The 25439-nt window shown below is 40.2% G+C and overlaps 1 protein-coding gene across 1 annotated transcript; it reads left to right on the plus strand.

Annotated features, from left to right (window-relative positions):
- The first annotated feature begins 3348 nt into the window (after window positions 1-3348).
- On the plus strand, window positions 3349-18271 carry C3H6orf58 (chromosome 3 C6orf58 homolog). Its single transcript, XM_078851967.1, has 6 exons — window positions 3349-3694; window positions 7325-7411; window positions 11255-11439; window positions 13339-13475; window positions 17655-17893; window positions 18246-18271. Exons 1-6 carry the CDS (start codon window positions 3349-3351, stop codon window positions 18269-18271), a joined length of 1020 nt encoding a protein of 339 aa, XP_078708093.1.
- Window positions 18272-25439: the final 7168 nt, after the last annotated feature.

Consider the following 25439-nt stretch of genomic DNA (forward strand, 5'->3'; position numbering starts at 1 on the left):
ATTATTCACAAGTAGCTCAATAGTGTTAATAAAATCCATTCCATGCTCTCCTCGCCAGCTAACTTACCTCCCCCACCCTGCCCACTTCATTAGCCATGTTTCCCTGTATCACAATGTGTGCGCTACTTACTACAGAGCAGTGAGAAAGAAAACGTTTGGGTAAAAACAACTATCCCAGATTAATAGTGTCAATAAAGGAGGTTTTGGAACAAATTGATAAATTTTAAACAGTAATAAGTCACAAGGACCAGATCATATTCACCCAAGAGTTCTGAAGGAACTCAAGAAATTGCAGAACTACTAACTGTGGTATGTAATTTATTGTTTAAATCAGCCTCTGTGTCAGATGACTGGAGAGTAGCTAATGTAATGCTTATTTTTTAAAAAAGGCCCGGAGGAGATCCTGGCAATTACAGGTAGCTAAGCTTAACTGCAGTACCAGGCAAATTGGTAGAAACTATAGTCTGCAGAACAGAATTATCAGAAACATAGATAAATACAATATGTTGGGGAAGAGTCAACACAGCTTTTGTAAAGGAAAATCATGCCTCGCCAATCTATTAGAATTATTTGACGGTGTCAACCAGTATGTGGACAAGGGTAATCCAGTTGATATCATGTACTTGGACTTAAAGGAAGTATTTGACAGGGTCACTCAAAGACTCTTAAGCAAAGTAAGCGGACATGTGATGAGAGGAAAAGTCCTCTCCTGGATCAGTAGCAGGTTAAAATTTAGGAAACAAAGGGTAGGAATAAATCATCAGTTGTCACTCTGAAGAGAGGTCAATAGCAGGGTCCCCAAAGGATCTGTACTTGGACCTATGCTATTCAACATATTCATAAATGATCTAAAAGAGGGAGTGAACTATGAGGAGGCAAAATTTGCAGATGATATAAAATTACTCAAGGTAATTAAGTCCAAAGCAGACTGTGAAAAGTTACAAATGGACCTCACAAAACTGGGTTACTGGGCAACAAAATGCCAGGTGAAATTCAGTGTTGATAAATGCAAAGTAATGCACATGGAAAAAAATAATCCCACCTATATATACAAAATGATGGTGTCTAAATTAGCTGATATCTCTAGGAAGATCTTGGAGTCATTGTGTATAATTCTCTGAAAACATTCTCTCAATATGTGGCAGCATTCAAAAAAACTAACAATGTTCAGAACCATGAAGAAAGGGATAGATAAAACAGAAAATATGATAATACCACTATATAAATCCATAGTACACAACACATTGAATACTGCATACAGTTCTGGTCTCCCCATCTCAGAAAAGATATTTAGAATTGGAAAAGGTGCAGAGAAGGGCAACAAAACTGATTAGGCGTATGGAACAGCTTCCATACGAGGAGAGGTTAAAAAGACTGGGATTATTCATTTTAGAAAAGAGATGACAGTGGTGGGGGGGAGATATGATAGAAGTCTATAAAATCATAAATGGTATAGAAAAAAAGTGAATAGGGAAGTGTTATTCGCCCCTTTGTATACCACAAAAACTAGGGTCACCCATTGAAATGAATAGGCAGAAGGTTTAACAAAAACAAAAGGAAGTACTTCTTCACATAACACACAGTCATCCTCTGTAGCTTGTTGCCATGGGATGTTCTGAAGGCCAAAAGTATAACTGGATTCAAAAAAGAATTGGATAAGTCCATGGAGGATAGGTCCCACAATAGCTATTAGCCAAGATGGTCAGAGAGATGCAACTGCATGCTCCAGGTGTCCCTAAGCCTCCAAGTGCCAGAAGCTGGTGCTGGATGACAGGGGATGGAACACTCAAAATTGCCCTGTTATACCTGAAATATCTGCCACTGGCCACTCTCAGAGACAGGATAGTGAGCTAGATGGACCATTTATGGCTGTTCTTATGTTGAACTACAACCAACAGTCCCCAAATACAGACCTTTGGGAGGGGATTCAGCTCATGCCCAGCTGCTGTCTCTGCCCCCATACTCATTTCCCCTGATCCTTCTAATAGGTCAGGATTAATTGCCTGCTGCATTCATCCTGAAGTTATATGGTTGTTAAAATGGACATTTAAGCCATGATTTTCAAAAGGCGAAGGGAGCTAGGTACCCAAATTGCTTTGAGTTTCAGTGAGATTTTGGCACCTTGGCCAGAATTCTCGAAGATATTTAGGTACCCAACTCCCATTGAAATCAGTGGGAGTTAGGGACTTAAATACTTTTAAGGATCTTGGTCCTAACTCCTTTAGGTTTCGGAGTAACAGCCGTGTTAGTCTGTATTCGCAAAAAGAAAAGGAGTACTTGTGGCACCTTAGAGTCTAACCAATTTAGCCTCCTTTGAAAATCCCAGCCTAATAATTAATTGAAACTCAAGTTCTAAAAATAAACAAGGTTTAGGGATCCTGTATGTACGGATAGCTGGAGCCACAAATAGGAAGTTTCAACCAATGTTCCCTGTAAACTGCCTGGCTAGACAGAAATCTTGTATGTACTGCACAGGTCAGAAACCATGCCACTTACGCTTCCTCCATACAGCCCAGCAGAAACAGCTACCTGTCAGAATTAACTACTGGCAATGGTTTCAACACAGCGCTCCACAACTTCAGAGCTGCGGTTGACAGGACCCAACTCACATGCTCACCACACACTTACCCTCTCCCCTCCACACAACTCGGCATACCCCTCACTGAAAAAAAGGCATAAGCCTGCCCAAGGACAAAAATGTATTGCTCAGTAGAGTGTGTAGCCTGCTCACTACAACAAATTTTTAGAGGGAACATTGGTAGCAGGAAGTTACTTTCAGTTTTCCTGACAGAGGTTGTCTAGGTATTGGGCTATATTATGGTTTTACCCACAGCCCAGTACTGCATTGTCCAAGGAGAAGCACAAGTCCCCTCCCTACTGCTCCCTCATTTTTGCCCCCTGCCCTTGTTATTGTCTCTCAGCTTGCCATGCCCCCCCTTGTTTTTCCCCTTTTGTCCCCTCACCCCCATTTTTTAAATCCCTTCTCCTTCCCCCATTTTTATCCCCATTTTGTTGGAGAAGAAGATTGTTATGGTAGGAGGGCAGCAGCTTCATTTATTCCTGCTTCTTTCCTCTGTTGTTACCGAGCATGTTCAAGTCCCTCAGAGCTGATACAGCGCCAGAGATCCTTCAGCTCCCCATCCCTGCCTCAAAGGCAGCATTGGAATGGCAGGGGTATGAGCATCACTCTTGGTATGCCAGTCTGACAGAGCCACGTCAGCTTCATGGGAAAAGGGGCAGGGTGATCCAAGCTAACTGACTTCATAGGTAGCCTGAGCCACCATCCCGCCCCTGCCTTCCCTGATGAAAGCTCATACCTACTCTGAAAGCCCCAGATACCTGTATAAGATGGTCCTACCTGACATGTGTGTGTTCCTGGGGCAGCACTCTCTTCTCCTTGTGCTACTCACCGCCGTTGCTCTCAGTCCAACAACTGTAGTAGCACTAACCCAAGAGGATGTCTGCAAAAACGATGTCTATCCTCCTCTGTGGCATCAGGCTCCTGGAAGCATAGAGGATTTCCCAGTACATGGCAACAAAATCTTCATCAGTGCCTGGAACTATCTAGAGAGACTGGGAGTGTATAAGATCTTGCTCAACTATTCAGCTAAATATTTCACCACATCTGGATCAAATAATGTTGGCAATATCCTATGGGGCTTGCCTCTGCAGCTTGGCTGGCAATATCATACAGGTACAAACTCTCTCCTTAAAGGGCTGTAATAACTAAATATTTAATAGATAAATGCAGGTTCGTTATTTTCATGGTCTCTTACTTGCAACCAGTACAGTCCCATACATTCTGAATTTTGCTTTACCCAGAAGAGAGTTAAGTTGCTAGGTTGGAAGGGAACTTTTGAGATGAATGCAATGTCCTTGCACTGTTGAGCAATAGATACGGGGACTTGAAGTTGCCTTGCTGATATGGGAACATATTGCCACATACAATGTTAATCAGAAGCCAAGTATGTTTTTTAAAATTCCTATTAGGCCAAAAATAGAGGTAGAAAATTAATAGATTAGTGTCTTAATTCACTGCTTTAAAAAGCATTTCCTGATCATCTAATTTTATACTGGATATTGCAACTCTGTTTTTAAAATATTAACTGATTGTTTTTGTTGTTGTTTTAATTTGGTAGCTTATCAGATCTTCATTGGTAGCTTCAGCATAATTCCTTGAGTGGGTTGAAAATTTTTAATTTTTTATTAATTTGTTTTTGAAAATATTTTCAAAACTTGTCACTTTTTTCCTTTTTGACCAGCTTAAAGTGCATGAGAGATTTTTTGAAATGTCAAAGTTTTAACAAAAAGAGTTGTGAAAAAATTCATGAAAACGTTTGTGCAGGTCAGCCAGGCCTAGTATCTGAGGGCCCAGTCCACAAAAGCCAAGCAACATCACTATTTTCAATGATTTGTCATTCTTGTTGTCAGTCTTAGTAGACTGCAAAATGAAAGTATATATGTGGTACAGGGAGGCATACCTATGCTAACCAGATTAAAGCTAGCCTGCCGGGGAACCTGGGTACATACCTGGGTTGCTAGCTTATGCTGAAACCCACGCTGCCATGTCTACAGTGCTGTTGTTACTGGTATTAGCAAGATTAAAATTAGCTTAGATATGCCTATCCATGCTAAAATCAGATCTTCATTTTGCAGTGTATACGTACCCTAAAGGTCTCTCCAGGTCAGATATGAGGCACATTAGTAAGAATTTTATGAGGAATCTTGCCCTGCTACTTACTGTAGTGTAACTGTTCTGTGGATACAGAGAAGCCTCCCAATTAAAGGTGGTGTTAATTCCCCCCATTTCATGTGTTAACAACTGAATTTACCAGGGCTACCACTCAGGAGACTAAATTTTCTAAGAAATTTCCTAGCTAAAAAATTGTTGGTAAATTTTCAAGTAAACATTTAAAAATCACCCTGTTCTGAAATTCCCTGCCTTCCATTGCACAGTGTTGGGAGACGGTCCTAACTTAAACAATGAAGTGCTTTTGCATCTTCCCAGTGCCATTGGGGAAATATGGAAAAAAGTTTTAGCTAAACATGATAGCGTCAGTTATCTATTGTAACAAGTTTCAGAGTAACAGCCGTGTTAGTCTGTATTCGCAAAAAGAAAAGGAGTACTTGTGGCACCTTAGAGACTAACCAATTTATTTGAGCATAAGCTTTCGTGAGCTACAGCTCACTTCATCGGATGCAAATTCTGCCTAGCTGTTCCTCTCTGCTCCCAGATTTTCACGGGAGGTCTCTTCCTGCAAGTGCCCTCTGATTAGAACCCCACTGCTGAAGCACATGGGAGAGTAGGAGCCAGAGTGCCCATTATAGGATGGTCCATGCAGTCAGCCAGGATGGGACAACATTTGGGGGCAGTGCCAGAGCTCAAGTCCTCACATTGGGCAGTAGTATAACACCCTAGGTATCAGCACACAATACTCTTAGCAGTCTGCTGGTTTCTTCTCTGACAAGTTTTTCAGCAATTCCTCAGAAGTAGCTAGAGTTAAATTTTAATTACGAACATACCTCCCACACATCTAACCTGTAATCTCCATATTCTAAATTAAGAGAAGAACAATGGAATTCATCATGCAGGGACACTCTCTTTAATTGCTTTGTTTTGTAAAGCGCTATGGATATCTTCAGCACTACTATGGAGGCTTCGGTAACTAGTGAATTTATGAAACTGTAGCTAAATATAGTTAGGCAACAGTCTCCAGGACTGTCAATATATCATCTTTCTAAAGCACTTAATTCACTTTAAAAAGCTGAACTACAATCAATTTCGACTTAGATTTGACCCATATCATTGACTAGTTTCAAATTAGGCTCCTAGTAGGGCTGTCAAATGATTAAAAAAATTGCGTGATTAATCGCACTGTTAATAATACAATACCATTTATTTAAAGATTTTTGGATGTTTTCTACATTTTCAAATATATTGATTTCAATTACAACATGGAATACAAAGTGTACAGTGCTCACTTTATATTTATTTTTATTACAAATATTTGCACTGTAAAAAAACAAAAGAAATAGTATTTTCAAGTATTGTAGTGCAATCTCTTTATCATGAAAGTTGAACTTACAAATGTAGAATTATGTATAAAATATAACTGCATTCAAAAACAAAACAATGTAAAACTTTAGAGCCTACAAGTCCACTCAGTCCTATTTCTTGTTCAACCAGTCCCTCAGACAGGCAAGTTTGTTTACATTTGCAGGAGATAATGCTGCCAGCTTCTTGTTCACAGTGTCACCTGAAAGTGAGAACAGGCATTCACATGGCACTGCTTCAGCCAGTGTCCCAAGATATTTACATGCCAGATGCACTAAAGATCCATATGTCTCTTCAGTGTGATTAAAACTGCAATTAATCGCAAATAATTTTTTTAATAATTTTAGTTAATTGCGTGAGTTAACTGTGATTAATTGACAGCTCTAGCTCCTAGTTATTTCATTTTGGTTACACAATGTATTGAAATATAATAGAAAAAGGGTCCCCAAACTTTTTCATGGTATGGATGACATCTTACCAGAGGGATTGTTTTGTGGATATCTTCTCACCGTTCATGATTACATGTCTTCCCTAAGGCAAGTACAGCAATTGTTTATATATAAAATAGTAATAAAAAAGGATTTAATGTATTTTAGATTTCATTTAATGTGATTTGCCTGGCAGAAACAAAGGTGAAAAACACCACCACATACCCAGCTCATTCTCCACAGACCAAATGCTCTACTGTCCAGCATTTGGGAACCTCTGTAATAGCAGATATTTAAGACCCGATTCACCAAAGCACATGCGTAAATAGTTTGCTTAATAAGCATGGGAATACTCACGTCACATGCTTGAATGTGTGTATAAGTGAAATGCTGAATTACAATGAGGTTACTCACATAATTAACATTAAACACATGATTTAAATATGTTGCTGAACAGGAGAGGATTACTTATGTTACATCCTTCAAGTTAAACATGTGCTTAAATGCCTTGAAAGAATCACCAGGAGACTGTAAACATGTTTAACATGAAGCACGTGTTGAAGAGTTTGGCTGAACAGGAGTGGGATTACTCAAATGCTTAATGTTGAGGACACACTTTTGTGCTTTGTTGAGTTCAGGCCTTGGTTTGGGAGTCTCAATTCATTGGCACTATAAGAGGCATTGATTGTGAAATTAAACTACCATATGAACAGTAACCATTTTCTTTCACTGAGCCAAATCCTGCATGCTTTGCTTATACAAGAAGTCCCATAGGCTTCAGTGGGACTGCTCCTGTGAATAAGGTGAGTAGCATCTGGCATTCCATTTTGTTTTGATTCAGGCAGGCTAGCAGATCCTTCCAATGTTACCACCTGCAGCCATGGCGCTGGACAGCATCTGTGCATCTCTGTCCGAAGCTGGTGGGCCTGTAAGTACATGTTATTAGTTTGCTTTTATTTGGAAAATGAGTAATGACCTAGAAGGCAATTCAGAGTCTCTCATCCATTTGAACTCCACTTCAAAGTAATTTCAGCATTACATGACTGTGCAGTGAAAGGTCACAGAACAATACATAAACACAAGTAAACTAAGACTTCTTAACCCTGAAACTTGTGGAGGTTTAAATTCTCAACCTTAAAATGGGGCAGTATTCTGAAAAGTGAATAAAAATGGCAGAGTGGGGTTCCATATTTGACATCTATCAATGACCCCAGATCCAGTTTGCTCATTTTAACTTCCAGCACCACAGCCAGTCAATGATGTGAAAGTCAAGCTGGGTTCTTTTCTGGTTCATGCATCAGCGTGAAGAATAAAAATCCTGTGGAGCAATTCTATCCTCAGTTGCACCTTCCCAACTCCATTGTTGTCAATACGATTGTACTGGGGCCAATTGGACAGGAGGAACAGGAGTAGGCTAATCCCACAGGAAGCAAGCCTGTGCTCTTATCACCTCCTCCCCTCAGAGCATGTGAATCCTTTCCTGAGATAAAAGCGTAAAGCCACCAGCTCACCCACCAGGTCTGTAGGAGGTGACTGAGGTGACTGCCCTGACTGAGCATATGATTGCCCAGACTTTCATGTGGAAGGGAAAACACACTGCTCCTACATCAGCAGTTTTCAAACTTTGAGCTGACCCACCCCACCCTCCCCCACTTTGAATTACAATTTTTGGTTGCACCAGTCCCTCCCGCTATGGGAATTTGATGGTCTCTGAGGTAGAACCAGCACTGGGCATGGAGGCTGCCAGGACTGGAAATCAGCACGGGTGCAGAAGATGTTAACACTGGCCCACAAACTGGGTAGCCCAAAAAGGTGTCAGGGGTGGAGGTGGCACTCCCTCTCCAAGTCCTGCTGTGCAAGGATGGCACCAGCTGCCTGGCATCGCTGATTGCCCCCCCCAACCTTCCTCCATGGCCCCCAGGGAGGTGCACCCCACAATTTGCAAATCTCTGTTCTACATACATCCAGGCTTGTTAAGAGACTTTGCAGTGATACTGGCAGTTGATTTATTGCCCTTTCCTTTAGGCTTATGAGTTCCAGGAGCTTATGTAACAGGTCTTCTGTTTTCCAAAAAAAGCTGTGCCAAAGTTTGCAGAAAAACAAAGGCTGCATTCTTTACCGGCTGAGGATTTGAGTGTCTTAATTTGCTATTCCACTCTCCTTTTAATTCATAGACATATGGAAATAAGCTCCAAAAACACACATTGAAACAATATAGCCAGTTTTTTTCTCCCCGAGCTGGCCTTACATGGCAGTATTTCTAGTCTTTCTACTGAAGCATAACTCCTCAAAGAAAGAAAAAGGATTTTTTTTTTTTAAAGAAATCACTGATTTCTTACTGGCCTGTTTCTCCTTGAGGGCTACCCACATGCCAGTTGAGAAACTTTAGCTATTCTAAAATGAACCATAAAAAGCATACTTTTCTCTGTTTACATATCCAAAAATGAATGAACCTGTTCAGAGATTTTAAAGAAATTTCTATTTTATGTCCTGGGTAAGATTTTCAAAAGCATCAAAATGATTTAGATTCTAAGCCTCATTGAACGGCAATGGAATCTGGGCTTGGCACTTTTGATATGAGGCTTAGGCTCCCAGGTCACTTAAGCCTTGCAATGCTGAGTGGAGTAATGCCTGAATACCTTCAAAAAGTTGGGCCATAGGTGCTTTTGTAATTTTATCTTGTGCCTTTTTTCAAAAAGGAAACTGACAGGTAGGGAAAAAATGAGAATAATCCTTTACAGCTTAATATGAATATTTGAGTTTAAAGACACTTACATGGAACCAATGTTTGTTAAACAACCCTGTTCTTTTAGATAAGGCAGGCTTTTTCCTACAGAAAACTTCAATCTTCAAATTTTTATGATCTTTTTTAATGTTCAACCAATAGTCTATCTCCTTTAAAAAAAATAAATCTTTTCCCTCCATCACTTCTGTCCCTCACTCCCGAATCTCCCCTGCTCATATTTTCCTGTCAAGTGACCCTCCTCCTGCTCCACACCACATGCTGGCTGGCTGCCTGGATCTACTTCATCCTAGCAACCTCCCATGCCATACACATTTTTTTTTTGGAGACTTCTGTAATTAAGAGTCTGGCAACAAGTCAGACCCTAAAAATATACATCATGTGACCAGTGGGTGCTCAAAGTTACAAAGAAACATAGGAATTGCCATGCTGGATCAAACCATCTAATCCAGCATCCTCTCCCTGACAGTGGCCAGCATCACAGAGGAGGGTGCGAGAAACCTTGCGTTAGGATAACCAATTTGAATGGGTATCATAATGTCATCAGGTATTCTTAGCAAAATAGAAACATGACTTTACTTTTAACTGTGTTTACGCTACCTCTCTTCAACAACATAGTGCAGCACATTTGCTACACAGAGCTCACAGTGTGTGACTTTTTTTGCTATCTTCAGAAAAGATGATTAAATAAACTCATTCCTGTAAGAATGGAGCAGTGCAAGTATGGGTGTGTGTTGAAGATTTTTTGAAACTAGCAAGATACATGTAAAACACCAGGGCTAGATCACTTTGCTTATATGTTGCATTTGTCCCCACCCCCATCCTTTTCTCCTTCTTAGATGGTAACCGTTTCAGTACTGGGCTCCAATCTCAATACATGTCTGAAGCACCAAGCAAACTTTTGGTGCTACGTAAATGGGAAAAAAAAATGTCAGGCTTATAAGTGTATGAAGGTAAATATGAGTTTAAAATAAGAGCTGTAACTTGTAATTAGAGGTATGTATGCATACCTTCCTTCCATTCCGGTTTTTATATCATGCCCATCATCAGGATAAGTCCCTCCTTCTGAGTAATAGAGCATTGTCAAACAAGGAGTACTGCTCACACTAATAGGAGACATGATGTCAAACCTTTGGTATCCTTCTGACGGAGTGTAAAGCTTGAGGGCATGAGCAGAGTGAACTGCATACTATATTTTAACTAGCATCATTCTCGTATCATGGAAATGTGTCTCCATAGGAAAAGAAAGAGGCTATATGATCTTCAGTCACTTTTTCCCCAAGCATGCAGTATAAATACTCCACAGACTTTCAGATCTGGGCTCAAACACTTAAATAGTCAGAAATAAACCTACTGTTACCACTATCTACTTTCGACCACTGGTTAGTTATTTCTGAAAGCCTGCCTCAGAGTGACCCACCAAAACAACCACTATACTTATAAATAAAACCATATTTGGGGGCCATTCCTGAATTTCTTGTGCACCTAAAATTCAATGAGTTTGAGGGGCAAAGGAATGCCAGGAGACTGGGAATAGGGAGAAGAAAGAGAAAACTCTTTCTTCCAGCAACTAGATGGAGATCAGAGACTTAAAAACCAGGAGGCACCCACAATCTATATGCTGTTAGGAAGCAAACAGCCCCATACAATGCCCACCAGAGGGCACCCTGATAAGAGTGTCAGCACCTTTTCGTTTCCTAGATGCTAGATGTGGGTGCTGGGCTTCTCTCCAGGATAAGGCCCATGGAGCTAATTTTCATGAGTTTAGTATTGTGCGAGTGTCTGGTAAACTTTTGAGCCCTGTACATGGTAACATTTAAGGGCCTCATTTTTCAAGTTGCTAACCCATCCTGCAAAATACTGAACACCTTCAACTCCTATTGACTTAACAACAATCGAACTATCATGTGTAAACGACTGGTGATTTTAAACATTAGCACAGAGGCAGAATCTCACTGTTTTCTCTAGGTAGGCATGTTTCATTCACTTGCAACTGTCATCTCTTTTTCTTTTCATGTGTTATTATAGCTGTGAATTACTATCTGGGTATTATACCATTTCTGGGTGCCACGGAAGCTGGTTTCTTTGGACAGTTGCAACACGAGATAAAAATATTACCACCAGAAGAGCTAAGAGCAGACTTCTGCTACAGCACTGCTGACTGCCGTTCCCGCATTCCAAAAGTCATGGATGCATGGAAGGCTTATTTTGAGGTAGATCATCTTTTTTCTGTTGTTCATAGTTTGTGACAGATGATACCAGAACATTGCTTTTTAAACTTATTATTAATGTTTTTTAAGAATCAGAGGGCCTGATTCACATCTCATTAATACCCGTTTCAGTTAGGAGAAATCCAGGTGAAGTCAATGGAGTTACCATGATGTAAAATTAGTTAGAGAGGAGTATCACGTCCAGAATTTTTAAGGTTTATAGCTTTATTTCTTCACTTTAAATAATTCTATGTTTTGGAGTCTGACTCGAGAGATTGTTATGCTAATACTTATACTAGTAATTTGGGAGCTGTGCTATGGCTATACAAAGAACAGAAATGTGATACAGAATCTTCTCCTTGAGAAATGCCCTTATCCTACTTTTATATGATCCCTTTGCTTCTTTTGAGTGTCAAAAGAGTTGTTGAAAGTTTCACCCAGAAAGACAGTCTTTTGTACACGTACACAGTCTTTCCCTCTCACTTCACACCTTTTCTCTAAAAGAGAGGTGACAGTTTCTTTTCCATCCCAAGTTTCAATAATGATTCCTTTACTTACACTTCCTCTCAGATTTTCAGTGAACAGCCAGAGATGCAAGTATTATAATGTCCAGTCCATCAGAGACTCAAAGTCTAAAACAAAAATTCTCTTGGTAAACTAGACAGATGAACCAGAGAGCGGAAGGGTATGACTGGATCAGTCATTACAGATATTTGTTTTCTTAAGTTTATTCATCTGAAATAATATGTTTAAAAGATTATAATCAAAGAACTAAAATTATAATCCTAACCTAAAAGACAGCTGGCATGATACATTTTACAGCTAACTTTCTTTCTGACTTCCTGAAAATCTATATCAATGCACTTGAAAGTGTGTAAGAGACTGCTCAAGTCAGACCAAGAATACAAGGATTGTAGCATAGAAAATTCCATGATGTCAAAACACAGAACTCTTGTTTATAATAAGACATTTTAATAAAAATGTCCCCACTATTGCTAATACCAGTTCAGCTCCACAAGTTTTGGCAACATTGGGAACCTACGGGAAGTGGTGGTGTTTTTTTTAAAAAAACCCAACATATCCTAACAATTTCGTGGGACCTCTCCATAATCCAAAAAATCAACTAAAGCCACTGCACAACTTAATTTAGAAATCAGTACCCACTGACTGTAGCAGAAAGAGGTAATCCAATTGTACCAAGCCCTTTGTTTATTGTTGACTTGTTTGTTTCTTGTCTTCCCCTTGGAAATAATATCCTCAGCTGAATCATCCATTATAAGTACAGCAAACTATAGAAGAATTCAGTCTAAACATTTTTTCCCCAACTCTAGCAGCAGTTTCCCATATTTTAAAAAGCAAAGTGGGACTGTAATGAAATGTATCCATTTAAACAGGAATTTTGAATAACAGAATGCTTTCAGGTTGCAAATCAACTATTTCAGAGTCAGAAAAAGCACCACTTTAGGAGTAAATTACAATGTGTGTCATCCAGTTTTAGGCCTGATGCATAAGTTACTGGGTGAAATTCTATGTCGCGTACTATGCAGAAGATCATCCTAGATCATCAGAATGGCAACCCTTGTCCCTCCCTTTCCCCTCACCCCCATTTTGTCTTCTAGATTTGACCTGGCTCCATTGAAGTCAATGACAAAATCTCACTAACCTTAATGATTAGTCATGATTTCACCCTGTAAATTTATTAATCATTCTTTCTCCCCCCCCCATGTCAAATATTAAGCTTTAATCGATATGCAACATGACCACACTCTAACTATTTAAAAGCAATTTGCCCCAGTTAAACAAAACACTTGTCAAAATAATTGTTTTGCAAGTAACTAACTACTATGTATTTTTTTAAACTAGTCTCACTGGTAATATTTGTATGTTCTGCTTTTACTTTAGTATCTATTATCCACTGAACAGAAATCTGAAAGGCCCACAGCATCTTCCTTCTCAATAGAAAAGGATGAAGCATTGCATTACTTGTGGGAAGCGCATGTAGCATCCATCGCTTATGCAGTTCCAAAGTTCAGAAACAGGTAAGAGAAAGCCACAAAAGTAAGTTCAAAAGGGGATGATTCCCCAGTTCCATGTCCATTAGTAGGCACCATATTTGCACGGTTTAGTATACTCTTTCTTGCTCATCATGCTCCTGACTCTTTAGTTATATTGTAGTGGTACGTGTTCAGCAAGATTTGTATATTCAAAGAGTGACAGGGACTGCAACATGAACGCTCCTTCTAGAAAATGGCAGGGCATCAAACAACCTAAGACATGGCTGAAGTGGCAAGAAGACCAGGAGATGTATCATTCTGGGGCAGTGTATACAATGACGGAATTAACTGGAATTAACATCCTCAAGAATGGCAAAGCAGCTGGTATAGATGACATTCACAAAGAACAAATCAAATACTTCTGACCAGCAACAAAGATCTGGTTATTCAAGTTGTTTAACACACTCTCAGCCACACATAAAGTCCCCAGTGTCTGGGGGTGAGCATGTGCCATGGCACTCCTTAAGCCAGGGAAGAATGAAATGGAGCTGAAGAACTTAAGGCCTATAACCACTGCTATGCCACCTCTACAAACTATATGAGCATTTCATCTTAAACCACCTATCACCACTTGCTGAAAAGCAACTAATCCCAGAGCAAGCTTTGAAAAGCGTATGGTAACAGGCTCTGTGTTTGCCGACCTATCAGCAGCAAACGACACAGCTATGTTAAAATTGGCAAGATCTGGGCTCTCAGTTTATTACACCAAGAACCAATTGTGGACCAAGCCAGCCAAAACACAGGTGAGTCTGTTCCATTTTTGGTACCATGAGGCCAATAGACAAGTCAGCATCATCTGGAATGGGGTACCATTTGCCCTCTATCTACCTACGAGTGATCCTAGAACTCTCTCTCTCCTTCAGGGCACATGTGGAGAAGATAAAAGGCAAAGTTAGCACCCAGGATAACATACTCAGGAAGCTTGTAAATTCAAAATGGGGAGCCAACCCAGCAACACTAAGAGCCACTGCACTTGCACTTTGCTATTCAATGGCCAAATACGCATATCCGGGGTAGAAAAGATCAACTCATGCAAAGAAGCTGGATCCTGTTCTGAATGACAGATGCTCCATCATCACAGAATGTCTAAAACCAACAAATGTGAACAGCCTTTATGCGCTAGCTGGACTCGCTCCACTGGATATCAGATCAGTCACAAACAAAACGGAATGATTACAACAGGTCAACAATACCAGACATCTGTTACGTGGCTATAATGTAGTAGTGAGCCACCTGAAGTCATGGAAAAGCTTCCTTGCTGCAACAGGCCTGCTTAAAAAAAATCACTGACTGTCGCACAACTGGAAATGTAGCACATATAACTAGAAATACTTATCAAGGATGTCAAAATGCACATTGACATTGCTGGACACCTTCTCACAGGCACGGAGTAGGGTTGGTTGACCTGGAGATGTTTAAATCACCTCCGAACAAGAGTTGACTGGTCAAAAGTCAATATGTGGAAGTGGGGCTACTCCAGTGACCCAGGCACATGTGACTGAGGTAAAATACAGACCATAGAACATCTGTTAGTCTTCCAGCTTGTGCCAGACTTCACCAGAGCCAGAGGCCAGGCCATATTATGTGCCCAATACTGGAAAAACCTATGACTTCAGTGGAAGGACATTGGAAGAAGATGGGCCTGATCCAGAGCCCACTGATTTCAACAGGAGTTAACTTCAGTAAGTTTTGGATTAGCCTCCTAGAGAGATTTAATGAGTGACTTCCTCCAGTCCTTTCATCTACTGCCTCCATATTCACCACTTTGGTTTGCACTAAGCACAATCATTTCATCCTGTGTACACTCTTATTTACGCTTTCCCCTTGCTTGCTCTGTACCTCAGTTTCCCTACTGTTAGGTAGGGATAATGATACTGACTGCCTTTGTAAAGTACTTTGAGATCTACAGATTAAAGTGCTATATGAGAGCTAATTGTCATTCTTAGTATTATTTTAGGTATCCATTCAAATCTTTCTCTCACTCAGTTGTTTGGGTCATGATACTAACTCAAAACCAAGTTAGATAAATGATACCACCAATGCTACCAACCATATACAGGAGTGAACTTGACAGGAAATCTGCAGCACTGCCCTTACAATAACAAGCATTGGAACAGTATTATTCTTGCATCTATGCATAGTCCTAATCATTCTGCCATCATGTGTAGGAATTAGAGCTGGTTGAAAAAGCAAATTTTTTTCACAGGAAATTTTGAAAAATATTAGGTTTTTTTCTGAAATTTCCCATGGAAAATTTTTAGTTTCTTGAAAAATGTAAACAAACTAAACATTTTTGGATTTTTGCCCAAAGGCCTTGTGACAGGTTTGCTCTACTCACCACTGGATGGTGCCGCCTGCTGGCAGTTCTGGAGATTAGCTTGGTCAGACTGATGCCCTTTCCAGTTGTTGCATGCTGTCCCTCCACCTTGGTCTCTGTCTGCAGCCCCTCTCTTGCTCCAGGAGCTGTTGCATCCCATTTCTGACTCAGCCCTCTGGCTAGGTCACTATCGTGGTTTCCCCTTCCGGGGCAGGAAGTCTCTTCTCCAAAACAGGCGCAAGGAGTCTTCTTCCTGTGCACTACTTCCCCGGTGGCTAGTTGGGGAGCCCGAGCCCACCCACTACTCTGAGATCTGGCTCAGGCACCCTCTAGTCAGCAGTTAATGTCTGTTCTCCCCCATACCTTGTGGCATTTCCCTGAACCCTTTCCTAACCTTCTGGTTCTCCCTTCCTTCTCTGGGTCTGCCAGATTCATGGCTCTATCATCCAAAGGAGCAACTGCAGCCTCCAGGTCTCTGCAGCCTCCAAACACTTCTCACTCCTTCCAGGGAGTGACTGCAGCCTTTCCCAGCAGCCCCTTCTGTTGCCAGCCTCCTGGCTTTTGTAGAAGCCCTGCCTGTCCCTCACAGGTGAGCTTCTAACTAGCTTTCTCCAGCTTAAAGCTCCCTTGCTTGCAGCCTAATTAGCTGATTTGGGCCCACCTGGCCTAATTCAGCTCTTGCAGGGCTTGTGTGAGGAGCACACCCCATTACGGGCCTGAACATTTTAACCAAAATAAACCATTTTTACCAAAAATGTTTGTTTTAGTCAAAAAGCCATTTTCTGTTGAAAAAAAAATGATTCTAGGATAAAAATTTTAGCCAGCCCTAGTAGAAACCATCAGAGAAACACAAGTCCTCCTTTTCGTTTTGCGGATACAGACTAACATGGCTGCTACTCTGAAACCACAATTATATAATGGAGGCACTGGTCATGACTCCATAATTAAGGCTGAATTCCACTTTGCATGTAAAGTACGGATTCAATGAACTTCTTTTGGATGAAATATACAGCATATCCTCCTCAAACTTGCAGTGGTTATTCTCTGTGTACATCATTGGTTTTCTGAGAATTTACAAGAAATCCATTCCTTAGTTTGTGAGCCAGAATTAATTAAAAACTGGGTGGTTCTTTAAGAAGTTTAGCATCTTTGTCAGTCTTTTCTTTGCCCCAGATAATCTTAGCAACAGAATAATACAGGCACTTCAAAATTTCCTTATATTTAAAATTAAACTGAAATCCTGTTCAAAGGCTACATTTAAATGTGGTCATAGTTAAGATATTAACTTAGTTTTTATTATATAGGTAACAAGCAGGCTCAGGTAACTCTTAAGGAGGGCCACTGTGATTTCAGGTAACTCAGCCAATCATCACCCTTCCTCTACTGCTAATTTGCATGCTACAGTTCTGTTAGTCATAATGACTCAGTGTTATGAGGGAGACTAGTCACACATATCACGAATTCTCATTGGTAGACTACGGAGACCAGATGTCACTGCTCTTTAAAGTTTGCATGGCCATATTCTAGGTTGGGAATCAGTGCTTGAAAGGCTCCACAATAGCACTTCAAACAGCTCACTTGCACTCCAAGGTAGCACTGCCAGGGAAACTGAGGCAGGAGCACCCAGGGAGCCCTTAAGGCCCAATGATATTGGGTCTCTGGGACTAAGCTTTCTCTGCTACCCCTTTCACATATCACTGGTCTCACTAACACAGTCCTTTAAAGCAAGAAGTCATTTATGGATTAAGGCATCTGACACGTTAGATGTAATGAAATATAAATGGGAGATTCATGAGCTCTGGGTAGGATTAATTTACCTGTTAACTTTGAGTTTTTATTTCTTTCAGCTTAAAATATGTCTCTGGCCCCGAAGCAAGTTTTGGGGAGAATTGGGCTAATGCTGTGGATTTCATTGCGGCTACACATTTTTCAGCAGATCTACAGAACACAAACTATTTCCAGGCTTTCTTACCACCGCGGATGCTTTCTGAACGTGATAAAGCCCCATTCATTAGTGACTTCAGTCCAGAGCAGAACAAAGTCTTACTTTTATTTTGTGTTCTTCACAAAACAAATAAATTGACAGGTATGCGCCACCCATATTTTGTGTGTATATTACACCTTATCCATCATCTGTATAGTAAAAAAAAAAAAAATCACAGGTAAATGGGTCAACCAACAGAGTGTGTGGAGACAACTTTGATTAGGGATTGTGTGTGTGTGTGTGTGTACGTACACCAAAGCAACTGACTTCATGCTTTTTCTCAATTATCAAAGGTATCATATAAATTTGAGTCTTCTTTAAAGTTAACATGAAAGCTGCAAAATCAGTTACACAGCATCATCTGATGGCAAAGTTTAGAACTACAAGCTCCTACGGTTCCAGTTCATTTACAGTTACACTGCTTAAATCTCTTTATTTAGTTCCCTTTATTTAGGAAAAGAGGTCGGCATCTTGAAGTGAAAATACAGTACTGTATAAGTATAGTGATATTGTAAAATAAGGATATTATATAATAAGTCTGAAAGAAATCTTTAATCCACGCAGTATTCATGTACAACAATACAGAGCACATGTCAAAATTGTTCCTGTGACAGGCTCTCTGATTTGTGAATTCAGTATGTGCTTGTGTCATTCTGATGCTTCTTTGAGAGCTGTAAGAAAGATTTCTTGCTGTAAAGGCCTTCTCACAGGAAACTTTCAGAAATGCCACAGAACTTGTATTCAACGAGCACTGAATAAATGTAAGAGCTGGATTATCTATAGAGATCTTTCTTTTAGATGTGCCTGTCTTCATGGAACTTCAGCACGAACAAATTTACATAAAACAATGGTCTCTCAGTAAGACTGTCTTCTCTGTCCTTCCTTGTAATGCCATTAGTGTATGTTTGGTAGCAATTTCTTTTATCAATTGGCCATCTGTAGGATAGTTATTGTATAGGAACGGGTTTTCTGTTTAATTGTATAGATGAGGACAGCCATGGTCAGTCTGATGTCTGCTTGGAAAGGGCTTCTGTAGCTAGGGACACCTGCCAATCTACCCTGAAATACTTGAGGCCCACTGAGTAGTTTCGGAACCAGGATTAGGACTTCAAATTGCATCTGAGTTGAGATTGGAACCGCTGCAGTGACTGGAGCACTGAAATGTTGTTTCCTCATCACTGAAACTCAGATGCCAGGCTGTGGCAAGTTGCTGGCCTTCACTTTCAGCTCCAGGTTTTAGTGATATCAAGCTTGGAATTGACCACAGTATGGATCACTATGGCCAGCTCCACCTCTGACCAGGATGGGGTGAAAGTGCCTTGCCAGCCAAAGATGATGCAGGGGATTTCTAGCCACGGATGCCATTTGGGTGTCCAGGAGTTTGAATAGTCCAGAAGGACCCTGAGTCTGTCATACCACTTGATTAGAGGACTGACACATTCTACTGAGGGAAATGTGCTTTTGGATAGTCATTCAAACTTTTATGCTCTTGCCACTACTGTCATCTCCATCTTATCTGGATTAAGTTTCAGCCAGCCACTCTTCATCCAGGTGCCTATCTACTTCAGACATCGGGGAAGCTAGGTGACGGAGCAGCTGCCCTGTTCAGTGTGGAAGAGATGTAGAGCTGGATATTATCTGTATTTTCAGACTGTTCAAGATCACAGCCCCAAGTGGGTGAATGGTTGCATTGAATAACATAGGAGAAAAATCTGACCCTTTCGGCACTCTGCAAATGGGTGCTCTAGAGGCAGATCTCCACTCTCTGTGATCTGTCTGACACCAGAGATCAGAGGGAAAGCTCAGCCTCCTGTTAAGTGTCTCAGAAGACTCAGCTGTGTCTGTACATGGCTGGGTGCCTGTCCATTATTCATACCTAAAGGTATGAGCATCAACATGTCTAGTATCATCCTAGTTTTATCTGGGTGCGAAACCTGACTGTGAAGAGTTTATTGTAGGATAATGTTAGACGACAGCTGGTGATGAAGCCCTTTGTCTTCTTCCCCCCAAATGGGCGATTAGTCTAGACACATCTCCCACTTCCTCCTTCAGAACTCTCAGTTGAAATTGACATTGTCCCAAAATCTTTCCTAGCTTGTTCTCTGTCCCAATAACATGTCTTATTCCTCTCTGAACTGAACTTTTGTCCTATATCTTCTTTTCTTGTCTTGTCATTTCTTGGACCTGGTTCTGCAGGCTGTTGAGCACCTCCTGTGAGGTGCTGAGTCTCCTCGGCTCTGGCTGACTTCAACGGGACTTGATGAGTTTTGGTACCGCACAGGACTGGGCCCTTGGACCGTAAGCTCTTTGGAGCAGGGCACATGTCTCAATCTATGTTAGTGAAGCACCACATAAACGTCTTGTGCTAGATACATTTTTATTGCCAGAAGTTGTAGAGATTTGAAACAAAATACAAAGAGCTTTATGCAAACAGGCAATAAAACCCTGCCATGCTCAGCCATAACCATCTTTTCCAATCTGGTGTAAACATCTGCCTCCCAGGTGCCTAGTTTAGGCTGCTCCCTACTGTCCTCTAGTCTCCCCTAACTAGCAGGGAGCTATATTTGTAGAGATCTCCTCCTCGCTCATTCATTAGCTCCTGCTTGATGCCATCATTCAGGAGCACCAGTTCCATTTAGGTTTTTATACTATATGCATCACTGGAGACCTGCCTTTTTATAGTGCTCCTTTCCACTTGTTCTCACAGGGGGCAGCAGGAAGGAGTGAACGCCCTATATATTGGTGTTAGTATATGGTTTCTGAACCCCAGCATACACACTGTCAGCTGGAATAATCGATAGTCTATATGGAAATATTAGTGTATTTTCCCCACTTTGGCTTGATCTTTGAAGCCTCAGCTTAATAGTGGTGCAAAACCTGGATGGATTTTAAAAAAAATTAAGAAGTGTGTGATCATAACTGCTAGCGCATTGTCTTTTAAACACAGAAGCTATACATAGTTGTCAAAACAACATCTATATTTGATCATAAATATAAAAAAACCAAGATCACAACATCTATATTTGATCATCCTTTCTTGCCACAGGCGTTCTGAGAGAACTTACCCAGTTGTTTATCACTACCACAATGCCCTAATTTGACAGACCAGTTTCTGTCTCCATATATAGTTTTAAGTGATTATTATGCAGGCAACCCACTTCTGTTTTGTACATATTACCTTCCACTATTCACACTTTTGTAATAGGTTTCAGCAGAGGTGTCTTCCACCTGATGGCCTCTTTGCCCCTGGACAGCTCACCCTACTCTTTTGTAGTGGCACTGATTTTACAGTAGCATATTTTTGTTTGTTTCTTTCCAAGGAGGAACCTTGCTGCTGCTGTGGAGAATGGCTATGTCTACTGAAGCAGGAAGGGCAGTGGTCCAAAGCCTCATTGAAAACTTGATTACAGGCTCCGGAGTTTGATCCAGTGGGAATATATAATGAGCTGAGCTACTTTGACAGCACTTCATGTCTCAAAAACAGTTCCAATATGACCCTGATTGATTCAGCTATTTAACCCACAGTATATCAGGTGACCTGGTCACATTAACTTCTTGAAGCAGGATTTCCTAAGTAGCCATGTGAGTGCCTCTCTCTCTCCTATTGAATCAATATCATTCTGCCTAATTTTCTTTATTAGTCCTTATTTAGCTCATTTGCATGTAATTAAAATGTCTCGCTAAAATTATAAATGAGAACTCAGTTAATTTGCCTTATAAACAAATGTATAATGAATGAAAAATTAAATAAAGCCCAATTACAGTCTGACTGTCTCTCTTTTTCTGTATTCAATGGTCTTGCTAAATATGTAATTTGTCTGGTCTCTGATGGTCTCTGAATTGGTATTTCTCTGCTACAGCAGATTCCAGATTTTACATGACAGCAGCAATTAGGTTTGAAACTTCCAGCCTTTTCAATTTAAATACAGATCAGATGAATCATCTATCTGCTGCATTGCATCTTGGAAACACCTCAGTTTATAACATGGAGTCAAATCCTAAGTGGTGCCAGATATCTGTAACTCCCATTGATACTATTCTCTGGCATAATCCAGCTACTGCTAGAGGACCAACACAGACTTTGAGTATTTCATTTATTTTACCTATTAATCCATGCGCTCAACCCTAAAAAATAGCCCACTGGTACCATTTGAGTGGGCAAAATCTGTTCCTGCATTTTGAATAGCTCTATGTCAACAGCTAACAAAAAAGTTGTGGGTGACCTTCCTGCAGAGCAGTTTAGTGGTCGAGCTGAACCTGGTTTTTCATTAAATTTTTTTTATAAAAAATTCCTAAAATGCAGATGCTTTTATTTCGTGAAAAATGAAAGGCAACACACTTTGATTATCTTTTATTCAACACATCATTCGTTTATAAGCAAAAAGGATTGTTTCGGTATCATGTTCAAGACATTAATTTCCAGTTTAAAAATTTACAAAATATATCATTATACCACATAATGTAATAGAAATGTGTCTCACCATGTTTTCTGAAGCTTTTTCAATGCTCCTAACGTAATTGTGTGTCTTGCCATAACTACACTGATGAGTAACATATCAAGCCCAGCAACCCAATAGTCAATTGGAACGTCATCTCCTGATTCATGTACAAAGGGCAAAATCTTTGTCGGAAACACCAGGGGTGAGATCCTCACCCCGGCTGCAGCCCTTTTCCACTATAAAAGGGCTCTTGTAGCCTCAGTTGCAGCTGGGTGAGGATTCACCCTTGCCATTTGCTCAGTTTGATTGGCCAGTTTCCCCCCAAATGTGTATGAAATCTGTACTGGAAATCAAGAAATAATTGTTAGTACATTGAGCAGTTCAATGTTATTCTGTCCTTTAATGTCCCAGGATAAAGATTTCAATTACTCAATGTCATTTTATGGATAAACTTTTAATGTGCTTTAATGATTCCTGTCATTATCCAACCATTTTCAAAAGAAATACATTAATGAGGTCTAAGAAAATGTGGGAGTTTTTACCTTAATTACCTGGTTCATAGATCAGAGTAATTATACTTCAACAGATTTTGTGTATAATCTAAAAGTAATTACTACAGCTTCCAGCTGTTAAAATATTAAGCTAATTGTATTCAAGAAAAGTTTGAAAACAAGATTTTGACCTTTTCTGTGTTTAAATTAGCTCCATCCCCATGGAGTCTTTGGGAAAAACAAGAGCTGACAACATAAATGTCCAGATAAATCAACAAGGAGCATAACTACGTATTGTAATTAGAATATATTTGTAGAATACATTTTTAAAAACCAGAAATTTCTTTACATACATTGATTACATTTATTAATAATTTGTAAATGGCAATCAGTAATTTCAGCACTTTGAAAAACAAAATTGAGTTGAACAATTCCTCTTTTTCAAAAATAATTATTGGGTGCTCAGAAATTTGAACTGACAATACTTAGGCCCTGATCCTGCAATGAGTTCTGCATACATATTAAGCCCCATTGACTTACTTTGAGGAGGATATCCTTACTGGTCAAACCTTTATTTCCTTTTTAGTCTGTGGTTTCTCTGGTGAAATTCTCAGTGAAGGCAACAGAGGTTTGCCTGAGTAAGGACTAGTCAGGCAGACTTCAGAATTTGGCTCATTGTTATGCTTTTCGGGTTTAGCTTTCTACAGTATTTTCTGATTTTAGGTGTTCATGTTTGTGACAAAAGATGGCTTACTTTGAGAATGAAGTTTAGTTTAAAAATGTATTTCCCTTAAAATATGTATTTAAAACTGTCCTATTCCTGATCCATGGCCTCCAGCAGGACAGAAGTCACAGTGGTTGTGGGAAATCTTTAACATTGTTTCTCAGCTCCCTCTGCAAACAATCCTCACCAGTGCAAAAAAAGAGTAAATATCACTTGTTTGGGTATATACCGACTGATGAGCAGGAGGTGGCTGGGGGATAGGAGTGAATGGAGCTTGTACAAGCTGGCCTCAGGAACCAGACTCAGCAAACCTCATTTTTTGAAGAAAGAAAGAAGGAAGGAAAGAAAGAAAGAACACAAACTACATTTCTAGCTATTTTTCTTGCTAAATTAGACTTGAAAATGTAAACGGATGTAACATGATTACTGTAGTTGAAAGGATTATAGTTGAAAGTAGCAGGATTTCTCCTCTCCTAAGCAAACTAGGGAAAGGTGGTCTAAATGAAATTACAGTAAGGTGGGTGTACAACTGGTTAAAACACCGCACTCACAGTAGTTATCAATGGTTTGCTGTCAAACTAGGAGGGTGGATCTACTGAGCCCGTGCAGGGGTCAGATCTGGATCCTCTACTAGTCAATATTTTCAATGATGACTCTGATAATGGAGTGGAGAGTATGTTTATAAAATTTATAGACTCCAAGCTGGGAGGGGTTGCAAACACTTTGGAGACAGGATTAGAATTAAAAACAACCTTAACGAATTGGTCTGAAATCAACAAGGTGAAAGTCAATAAAGACAAGTGCAAAGTACTACACTTAGGAAGGAAAAATCAAACACACAGTTATAAAATGGGGACTGACAGGGTTGTAGTACTGTTGAACAGAAGCTGGAAGTTATAGTGGATCACCAATAAATATGAGTCAAAAATGTGATGCAGTTGCAAAAAAAGATGACTATCATTCTTAGGTGTATTATCAGGAATGGTGAATAAACACAGGAGCTAATTGTCCCTTTCTAGTCAGCACTGGTGAGGCCCCAGGTGGAGTACTGTGTCCAACTCTGGGCACCACACTTTAGGAAAGAGCAACAGAAATGATAAAAGGTTTAGAAAACCTGAGCTATGAGGAAAGGTTAAAAAACTGGGCATGTTTAGTCTTGAGAAAGGAAGACTGAGGTGGGACCTTATAAAAGTCTTCAAAAATGTTAAGGCTGTTATAAAGAAGACTGTGATCAATTGCTCTCCATGTCTACTGAAGGAAAAACAAGAAGTAATTGTCTTAATCTGCAGCAAAGGAGATTTAGGTTAGATATTAGCAATTAGAAAGTCAGTTATTTATAGTGTACTGCATAGAATCATCTCACTAACTCTTCCTAATCTGCCCCTGTACACCTTCGCAGGATTATGAGGGAATCAGGTATGTTTATGAGAAAGGGAGGACACAAAGATTTGTTTTTCAAGACTTTCAAAAATAGCTAAGGCCAATTCTGTTGCTTATCTGAGGCAAAGCCTGAGCTGGCAGGTGCTTGCTAAGGCAGCTGCAGACATGCCATGACTATTCCCACATCCAGGTGAACTCACAGACATAAAGACAAACATGTGCGGTAGTCTTTGCAGGATCAGGGTCTGAGTCGCCATTTGGCCATGCTCCACATATTGATTGAACTCTTTTCATCTTTCCTCATCAGAGGAAGTATGAGTTACACAGGAAAGGGTATCCTGTGGAGACATTTAGAGAAGAGATATGAAACCTAAGGGGGAAGAGCCAAATAGGCAAATCTATCACTGGAAAACAAAAAAGTATTCCTGTAATGGGATGGTCACCCACTTTAAGGGCCAGGACGCATGAGGTCAGCCAGCCCTACTGTTAGGCAGAACCCCTTTAAGAATGGGTGTTTGGGCTGGGTGGAGGGAAAGGGGTCAGGGGATTCCCGTAAAGGGCTGAACAAGCTCAGCTGAAGGGGTTGCTGCAGGAAGGAGTTTGGCTCCTGTTCT

This window comes from Lepidochelys kempii, chromosome 3, assembly GCF_965140285.1.
Source record: "Lepidochelys kempii isolate rLepKem1 chromosome 3, rLepKem1.hap1, whole genome shotgun sequence".
Lineage (NCBI taxonomy): Eukaryota > Metazoa > Chordata > Testudines > Cheloniidae > Lepidochelys > Lepidochelys kempii.

Coding starts and splice junctions, on each gene's coding strand:
- C3H6orf58 (XM_078851967.1), top strand. CDS start 3,349: ATGGTCCTACCTGACATGTGTGTGTTCCTGGGGCAGCACTCTCTTCTC. Junction 11,440..13,338: donor CATGGAAGGCTTATTTTGAG/GTAGATCATCTT, acceptor CTTTTACTTTAG/TATCTATTATCCACTGAACA. Junction 17,894..18,245: donor CAAAACAAATAAATTGACAG/GTATGCGCCACC, acceptor CCCTTTATTTAG/GAAAAGAGGTCGGCATCTTG.